The sequence below is a fragment of the Lycorma delicatula genome, chromosome 10 (genome assembly GCF_047948215.1).
Source record: "Lycorma delicatula isolate Av1 chromosome 10, ASM4794821v1, whole genome shotgun sequence".
Taxonomy (NCBI): domain Eukaryota; kingdom Metazoa; phylum Arthropoda; class Insecta; order Hemiptera; family Fulgoridae; genus Lycorma; species Lycorma delicatula.
The window spans coordinates 83,308,657-83,319,326 of record NC_134464.1 but is presented as its reverse complement, the minus strand read 5'-3'; the positions used below and the strand labels follow the sequence as shown (position 1 = coordinate 83,319,326).

General features: G+C 27.5%; 1 protein-coding gene across 9 annotated transcripts in view; it reads right to left on the bottom strand.

The window, feature by feature from the left end:
• Positions 1-8,129: 8,129 nt before the first annotated feature.
• Positions 8,130-10,670, bottom strand: part of Srrm1 (Serine-arginine repetitive matrix 1) — a 66,308-nt gene continuing 63,767 nt past the window's right edge. For all 9 annotated transcript variants that reach the window (XR_012757841.1, XM_075376233.1, XM_075376231.1 and 6 more), the window contains one exon: positions 8,130-8,709. Coding sequence is in view for 8 of the 9 variants with exons in the window: in XM_075376233.1 (XP_075232348.1) it covers positions 8,596-8,709 (114 nt within the window). In the remaining variant the exon portion in view is untranslated. The remainder of the gene's footprint in view (positions 8,710-10,670) is intronic.

Sequence of the window (10,670 nt, the reverse complement as noted above, 5' to 3'; positions counted from 1 at the left end):
TACATTCTCCAATATTTTATAAATTGATTTTTTTTCTGATATCTTTGTCAAACAGAAGTACTTTTAATACTTCTTTTGTCCTGGTGTAAATTTCTTTTTACTACTACTACTAGTCTGATTTTTTATAAAATAAAAATCTACGTAATACAAAGCAATAGGATACATGCTGACAAATGATCGATTCATATTTAAGTGAATTAATTTGGTTAAAACTATATTTTTGCATAAAGTAATAAACTACATAAACATTGTTCAATTCACGACTCTGTGAATTTATTCACGTCATTATATGAATAAATTCACAAAATTCATAAATTACTTATGTAGTATTGTAAATGAAAAAGGTTTATTTTTAAGTAAATTAAACAAGTAAATAATAAAATATTAAATATTAACTAATAGAAACATTATTTTATATAAGATTGTGAGCATTTATTTACTGACAATTATTACTCAGAAAAGTTCACTGAAAAACTAAAACATACCAAAAGCAGATTTAAATTATAAAAGATTAAATGAATTCAACTTAAAATGTATAAATTTTCCTGTTGAAAGGCACACTAATTCACTGAACAGTAACAATGGTGTGAAAAAGATGAATCACAGAAATATTTTTTTTATGTTATTTTAGCTCAAAGTACACACACAAATATATATATATATATATATATATTTTTAAATCAATTCTTTTATGAATCATACGCCTCTATATACAAATATATTTATTTTATTAGATCAACCAAAGTACAGAATAAATAAAGTAGGATGACCTACCTACCTTATTCCACTATATATGCAGGAGTGCTTTTGCAATTTGCTTACATCGTCAACTGCATTATATATTCATCTCAAATTACATTACAAACTTCATAAAATAACATATCATGCATTTATTTAATAAATAAATGCATATTTTACGAAATTTGTAATGAATATACAAAATGTTTCTAAATTGGTGGAGTGGCTATCCTTTTTTGGATTCTACTTTTAAACTAAACAAAAAAGATCCATAGGAAAAATGGCAATTTCTCCTTCGTTCTCCCCCTGTCTGCCATTTTGTTATTTTAATATAAAAATTTATATTTAAAGTTCGGATAGATGAATCACATTAATATAGTAAGCATCATGGTAACAGAGCTTTAAAATTACAGAAAAATCAGGACTTGATTAGCAAATTACAAAATGACGGCCATGTTTGTTTTTCAATCTGTTAAAGACGCCATAACTATTACGTTTTATAAAAATTTGTGTTATTTTCAAAAATATTAAGAACAAAATGACATTTTATCTTTGAAAATCAGTTAACAAATAGCAGAGTTACGGCAAAAAAATTGATGTAATTATGTGTCTGTTTTCATGTCCTCCACTTCACGTTCCAATTCAATGAAATATTTTGAATACTAAAATTGTAAAATAGTATCACATTAAGTAATAATTTTCTCACAATAATAGACCTAATAATTATGACACAAAATAGTGTAACATTTTTGAATGCTTGTCAAGCTGCTTTCTCCAGTGGATTCAATAAACTTTTCATTATGCATTAGTGATCGTATTTGTGGACCCACAAATATTCCTTCTTTAATATTTGTAATATTTTTTTAATCTTTAATTTAAACAACAGTACGTGCAATCACCTTCAAATCACCACAAATATTCTATTAATACACTGCATATTGAAGCTTTTCTAATATAAATTTATTTAAGGTTATCTTATGTTTCTTTCATACTAGCAGAGTAAGCCACGTGTACTGATGGGAATTTATTGCCATTATGCAAAAGCACATTTAACTTTAGAGGAATCAATGAACAAGTGCCACCATTCTGTTGAGTTATGTTCATTACAAAGTGTCTCCATCAGAGAAAAATTGTCATTACAAAACACTAAGCTATTTTCTTCAAAAAAATAGTCTTTAAATTTAGAATGACAAATATGATAAGTACATATCTTTATATTCTTTTGAAGAAGATAATCTCCTTTTAGTCGGGAAGCAGCATCTCAGTTTGTTTTTTGGATAACTTTAAATCTTTTATGATTTTCTTGAGTCAGTAACTGAGGCTCAGATGAACTGTTTTTTCAAAAGTTGTATCATGAGGATCTGTTTCTTTTCTACCTTACTACCTTACTTCAATCAGAATTTGAGCTCTCTTCATCTGTCACATGTTCTGGATGCTTTGGTATGGGCAATTCTTCGCAGTGTGTAACTGGTCTCATGCAGACTGCAAGTTATGGTACACTCCACTATAAGTTTTGATGTAATCCCTTTAATGTTTGTTAAGCAGAAATAGTCAGAAGAGTGATCTTTGGGTTCCCTCCAAATCATAGGGATAGCAAATGAAATGTGCCATCTTTCCATGCAGTGAGAAGCCTATTAAGTGATAAAAACAGATATGTAAGGCCCAGGACCTTATTTGAATTAACACCCAAAATAAAGTTCATAACACTTTTTTACTAACAGAGTAAATTTTTGCCTTTGGGACTTGAGCGTCACTTCACCACATACATAATAAAAATTGTTAGGATGATTTAAACAAACTCTAGGCATTTTGTAACTAACAAATAAAAGAAATAAGTTGTAAATATGTAATATACAATAATTCAGACACAACAAGCACTCACAATGACTTGTTTACTGGTTCACTACTATCTCACAATTGGCATCACACTGATGAATGTGTGCTACACTAGATCATGTATTTACATGTCAATACACATCTGAATCTGCACAACAGTAGCAATGCTACCTTTTGAGTTAGCTCATTTGGTTCCATCATATTTACAATGCTCTAGCAGCTTTTACTTGATACTGGACGAAAAAATGTTTAAAAAAAATTAAAATAAAAAACTGTGGATGTGGAGAAATTCACATATTTAAAAACCTATTATTATTGTGAGATATGTTGACCAGTGTTATTAGTCTATTTACAATTTTTGGGTTGGCACACACGCTATAAAAACTAAACCGCACTGCCTTTACCATGATATAAGTCATATAACTCAAACATAATTGGCAGGAGGGTTATTGCATTTTGTAAACTGAACAAACTAGATGAAAATGTTATATTTCGATTATTTTGTAATAGTTCTACAATACAGGTATTAACAGTTTAAATATTACTACAATAAATAATTTTCTGTTTTCTTTAAATTCTAACAGTTTAATGAAAATTAGTAAATTATTTAATAAAACAAAGTTTCATAAAAATATGGTTTTATCAACATAATAAAATGTGATAAGTAATTAATTTACCCAGAAATAACTTGTTATTTTACTTACATGTTATATTTAACAAACAAAATTCCATGAACATGAAATAATTTAGTCTTAATTCAAATATCTGAACCACATCGATTAGCTTTATTACACACACAGGAGCAATCTCTAAATTAGTTTTATTTAGAGCAAAAGCCAATTTTAAAATCTTCATAAAAAAATCATTTCCTATTAATACCTTAGGTTATAACAAGAATTTCTAATTAAACAGAATTGATTTTTTTTTTAGTTAGGAACACAGCCAACTTAATCACTGAAATTGAATTATATTCTGACTAAGTAATTATCAAAATTATCCTAGTAGTACTGACAGAAAATTTATTGTTACCAAAAAAGAAAGGTTACAGTACTAATTTATGTACCAATATAGTTTACTCTACTGAATGAATTTTTCAAGAAAATCTTTCATAGATTACAAATATTTTTCCCTTCCAAAACATGGTAAACAAGGAAAAATGGGAATTTTTGTCATCGCTAACCTCTTTAAGAATAACTTTAATGAAACCAATCACAGGAGAAATTCCACAGTTCTTGTTAGTCCATGATTCTTCCAAAATGCCTATCAATATTCTGACTCTACAGCAGAAATCTGATAATCTGGACTTGTTTTATCCATACTTCATTTGGAATACCTAAAAGTTACTTTTCTTTCCCAGCTGCAGGACTCACTTTTTTTAACTATTTAAATGAAATGAAATGAAAATAAACAAATCTGATGAACTAGTATAAAGACAAATGCATCATATAAAAATTAGTACATTACATGTATTACAAGCTTCAGATCACATCACACAATAAAATTCATAATAAGGGACTAAATATTTAATTCTAAAAATACCAAAGCTGGTAAAAATTTTTGATAAGATATGATTCACTATTATGGCTCTTAAGTATTGCTATTGACCAGTCCTGTTGAAAGAAAGTCTTCTTGTCTAATTACCATTGGATGTACTGCATCCAAGGTATTCAATATATATTTTCCATATATATGCAATAAGAATTTTCTACGGTACGTCAGTATTTCTAATCCTCTTAATCTAAGTCTGCATAAGACAGAGCATTTACAGGGATGCAGCAGCTGATTAACAATTTAGTGAAAATAGGCTTCAATGTTAATAATTAGCCATGAACAAACCAATTTTCAGTTCCTTGCTAAAGTGATTAGATTAAATGATTTAATTCTTGCACTAGCTGCTGCGTAATGTTTGTGAAAATTCTTCAAAAGATTTGCAGAAAGTACATAATATATGTAGAGTAACTTTATGTTCTTTCAATTTGTGGTTATGGAAACATACTGTTGCTCTTGAAAATGTTGAATGAATATTTCCTAGATTACAATGGTAGTGTAAGCAAAATTGAAAAATATCTGTACTACGCTCAGTCATGTACTTACTCTCTATGGTAAATCTTCCAAACATTTACTAACACTTTGAATCCTAAGCCTGTGGATTTCACAGGTGTAGTGACTACAGCCCATGAAATCAACAGGCATTCATGTTTAATTCCTTTATAAATTTCATACATATCACATTCGTTATGGTTCATTGAATCGTTCTTTAGTTCATGTGAAACGATTCATTGGTTTTATCGTGCATTCTGCCAGATATATTTGAAAATATAGAATATGAACTTAACTAATGTTTTGTTTCTGTTACTTTGGGTTAGAAGTGCTATCTGCCATATTGAATCAGTTATAAACAAAATAGTTATTTTTTTATTTCTATATGCATGTAAAAATAATTATTGGTGTAGATATTTATGATTCCTTAACATTGGATGATCTAATTTGTGAATTGTTATCTGAATCAGATTCTAGTGAAGATTCAGCCTCTGAAACAAATTAAACAATTTTGTTTGTGGACATCAAAATAATTCATGTATGGAAATTCCCCATAAAAATTTACATGATCTGATTTCTGATTCGGGTTTGTAAAGTGAAATAGATGATACTGAAGAGGACCCTGATTTTGAGGTTACATTAGATTCAGAGGATGACAGTAACAGTATTGATTCTAGGCTGTCCACTTCCAACAACAATAAAATAAAAAGACCAAGTACACAATCATACATTTGGACAGTCATTTTCATAGACATTCAACATAAAATTCCAATTTTCAAACAAAAGACTGAATTACTGAATTACAAAAGACCAGTAAATTAACAGTCTTACAACTGTTTGATGTTTTTTCAATTCCCTGTCCATGAATCCATTATGAAATTATTTAAATCGGAAATAAAAAAATATTCAAAAGCTTACTCTGATAAACTGGAGAGCTAATAAATAGCTTGTGGGATAATTGGACAACTGTCAGATTTTTTAAACAACCAACACCACCAAAACTTGGTGGTGTTCTGAGTGTGCAGCAACTTTGTGTGTACCTGAACGTTTCAAAATTTACCACACTAAGGTAATGTTTAAAAAATCGTAATTTTTTAATTAAGTAAGATAAGTACTCCATATTATATATTAAAATACACTGTATTTTGTTCTCTTTCTAAACGTCTCCGCCGTATCATTATTCACCTGTCACAAGTACAACATTCAAACAGAATTTTTTTTTAAACACTCAAAAAGCCCCAGGATACAGAAACTGTGCATAACATGTCTATGATCAAGTGTTAACATAGAAAAATAAGATAAGTAATTATAAGATAAGTAATTTAATTTTTTATATGGTGACTTATTTACTATTCTTCATTCCAGTTTAATATTTCTCTTCTAAACAGCTAAGTTTTAGGAACTGGCTTGAACCATTTTATAATTTACTAAAAGTTTTGTTTTTATCAGTTAATTATAACTTTTCCAGATTAAAAAAATTTAAAAATTAGAGAAACAATGCTTAGGAACCCTGTAAAACTGGTGTAATCCTAAATATATTTTCAAAAATATTATTTGACAAATCATGGTTGTACTATATTTGTAAATATAACTAAAGTTAGCATTTTAACCACTGAATGAGAATTGCAGAATATTAGATAACACACCCAGATGCAGCAGTAAAAACTACTTGAGTATAACAAATCACCAGTTAAATTATCAATTTTCTAATTGTAATCTCTTCAAAATTTATTTTATCACTTTTGAATCATTATTACAATCCAAAAAGTTACACCAGTGGTAGAACAACTAGGGTTTATAAGTGTGAGATGGTAATAAAAATGAGAATTTTTCCTATGAAACAAGTAACTTGATCAGATTTAATTTAATCTTTAATTTATTTATTAATTTTCTATATTTAATTTTTTTTACTTCCTATAATGTTATTTCCAATGTTTGTTTACCTTCATAGTTTAATCAACCCTAGAAATCAATATAACTAGGCAACCTGTTTTGTAACCAAGCTATCTACAAAAAAAAAGTACCATAATTTTAATAGGCGTATGGAAACAGAAATGAGATATGTAAATCCCTGAAAGTGATACAGCTACCATTTCCAAAAAAAAAGCATTTGATGCAGGCTTACTACAGAAATTGACTGAAGTGATTTCTACATTTCCTGAATAGAATATAATTGTCCCAAATCAGCTTGTGAAGCCCTCTAAAATCCAGGTGATAGTGAACCTTAAAATGGGTCACTCATCCCATCACAAGAAACAAAGTGATCATCATTACTTCCATAAAAAGTAACTCCCAGATGACAAATAGCATAAAGCAAAAAAATTAAGTTCTCTTGAGAAATTGTCTACTTATTAAGGTAATTTTCATTTTTAACCACTTCGCTGGTACACACAATAACATAATTCCATTCATACTGATTTTATATAATTTTACATCAAATTCACACAAACATTTGATGATAAAAAGAAGTTTCGAATCAAAATAAAGTTAGTTTTGAATCTAAAGTTTTGAATTTCTAGGTTTAATCAACCCTAGAAATCAATATAACTAGGCAAGCTACAATATATACCAGTTTAATAGGTATACAAATCTGAGTTCAAATTTTTGTACTGGAAAAACAGATTAACAAATTTTAATACCGGTTACATGATGTATTTTATTTTTTTCCTGTTAAATTTTTTCTGGCCATTATATAAAATGCCATGTTACAGCAAGAGAAGGCAATAATCTTATTTTCCTTCACATCACTTTGATTAATCTTAACAAAATTCTGTTGCATTGAACTGCTTGGACATTTAATACAATTATAGCCTACTTATTTTAACTAGTTATTAATATTTACAATTAACTATTTTAAAAAAATTAAATATTTTCTGAAAGCAATTTTCCTCTGTTCTATAAAATTAACCACCTTATTTTGATTGTTGATTTTCCACTTAAGCACTCACCATAAATTTTTATAAAAATAAACTTTTTTTTTGGGCGAAAAACAATTCAGTGTTATCATCCCAGACACAACTTTTTTATTGTAAAAATACATCTTCAAAGTAAAAAGCCTGTAATATATATCAAACATATATCACATATATCTCAATTAAAATTACATTTTACAAAAATTAACTGTAGAAAATAGCTGCACGATTTGAGAATAAATGTCTTATCAAGAAACATTTAAATAAATAAATATCAACCTTTGAAAGAAAGTATTTCAACTAACAATTAGAAGGAAACTCTACACAAATAGTAAAACGTGCATATAAATTTTGAACATTAAAATATGGTTAAAATTTTAATTTTCAAACTTTCATAATGAATGTGATCTTACCTTTGCTTCAAAACCATTTAACTATGACAATCTCACTTCTTAGAACAGGTAAAATAACTTTCACAAACCAAAAATGTATTATTATTATTATTATTATAACTGACCTTTTATTTATCAATTTGGAACATTATAAAAATGAAGTACAAGTTATTTAAGAAAACATGTTTTGTCAGATGAATTAAACAGTAAATAAATTAAACTGATGCTTTTATTTTCCAATTTGTTTAACAAACAAAACAAAAAAGCTTAAATGTAAAATATAAAACTGACATTAATTAAGCAACACATTACAATACAGTAAACAGTAACTGCATTTAAATACTCAACTAATACGGTGGTGGCTTAAAATAAACCATACTAACACACATACACTCACACTCTAAAGTTTTCAATCTTAAAATCGAAGTACAGATAAATATTGAAATCACTCCACTTAATTATACTAACCCATTTAAACAATTCACAAAGTTTATAAAAGTTTTTTTTTATGGACACAGCAGTAAGGTAGAAACTCAACATATTTTTCCTCTCAAAATAGATAAACGAGAACTTTAAACATAAAATTTATCAGTCATTAATCAAGTTATAAAATTAATAGTTTTTACAGTGCAGATTTTTGTTTAAATCGTACTTTAAACCTGATTATAATTCTGCTGTCATTTGCTGCTATCACTGTGTTCACTTGCAGCACGACTTTTCTTCATAGATTTTAACGCTCTTTCCCTTAATCTACGTTCTAATTCTTCAGCTTCTGATCCTTCTTCAGATTCCTAAAATTAAAAGTAAAAAAATTAGTATTATTAATCACTATATAAAATTCTAACATGCACACACTCACAAGATGTAAATTACCACTTGATAAACTTGACTTGTTTCTTAAGATTTAATTTTAATGTGTTTTTTATTTTTAATGTTTAAATGAATCTTAAGTAAAAGTTTTTCAATCAACCTCGTTTTTGAAAACTTAATTTTTCATATTTTACACCTTTAATTTTATGACTTATGTTTAATATATTAAAGTACTGTGAAGTATTATACATGAATAAGCAATGAAAGTGTATATTTTGCTATTAAGCATAGTCTCTATCTACCCTTTTCAAGGAAGCAACCATATAAAAAAAAAAGTTAGAAGTTACAATTTGGTTGAACATTTTAAACATATTAAAACTGGTTTGTTTTGTGCTATTTTACTTAAAATTGGACAAAACTCTTGAATGAAGAGAATCTTATAACAGCTCACAAGTACATAAATGATTAAATATAGTTTTTGTGTGGTGAATTTATTATAAAATACATTACTTCTATAAAAAAGATTTTACTTATATTTATCATTATTTGTCTAATGAAGTGTGAAAGTCACATTAACTGTTGAATGATGAGTAAATCTTACAATGATTCAATATATAAATAAGTATAGTTTTTATGTGATCAATTCATTATAAAATAAATTACTCCTACAAAAAAAATTTACTTATATTTTGTAATAAAATTGGTGACTGTTAAAAGCAGGGCTATTCAGCTATTCAACTCTATAGTTTATTTGAAAGGATGACTATCCTCTTAATAATCTTAAATTCCTTTACTTGGTGTGAACCAAGAGATCATGTAACAAGATTGCTAGTTTTTGTCTTAACAAAGTATCTGTAATTTCTATGAAATCTAAGCATTCAGTATTGTATCTGCTATTGCCACCAGCAATCATAAAACCATGCCTCACAGCAAAGCTGTGCTAGTTTTCAAAGTCCCAGAAAATTTATAATAATGATAAGGAAACAGGGTTATTATGAAAGATGATATAGATTTCATATCTGCAATCTAATAAGCTACAGTTATTAAAATCAATTCTTATTGAGTTGTAACAATACCATACTATTTGGCAAGGTGTGTTAAATGATTTGATTAAGGAAACTTATAATAAAATCAACCGTAACTTTTAAGAGAAAGATTGCAAGATTAGAACTTATGTCAAAAAGATTAAAAAAATTCTAGTATTTTGTAACTTCAGAAAGGATATTAAAAAACGAAAAGGAAAAAAAACAATGTATTCTTAAACAAAGTAATGAAATTTTTTTTGTAGTTAATAACAAAAGGTTACAATGATTAAGCAAGCTCATAAGATTCTAGGAATGGTGCCTTTGTGAATTTATTCAAGTGTAATTCACAAACAGTGCTAACAGTAATTCATAATGCTAACAAATATCTCTTAATAACAATTAATATAGAAGGTTACATGATAAGTTATTCAAAGAGTTAAATTTGGAAATCAACATGTAAAGATTGTGTCATTGAGAATGACAACTGATTTCAGAACCAAAATTATTTCATAAAACAGAGGAAGAATGAGCAGCCCTCAGTTAAATCCCCCAAAATGTTTTTGCTACCTCTTTAAATAAAATTTTATAAAAACAGTTAAGGGCAGTGATGATTTCTTATATTCACAGTAAAAATTTTCAAATACAACCAAACAAAAAATAACAAAGGGATTTTTTTTATGGTTTGCAAAGGAAACTGGTCAAAGGTGACACGTTTAACCTTGTAGTGAATAGTAGAACTTGCTGCTTGGACAACATTTTAAGATATATATATGAAAATTTGTGTCAATGAAAACATGAATTATATCATGTGATAATGGTAAACATTTTCATTGTGATATAACTGATTGAAATAGTAGTGTACTTTATATGAAAGCTGATTACTCATGGATATTAATTAATTAGGGATGTAACGAAGG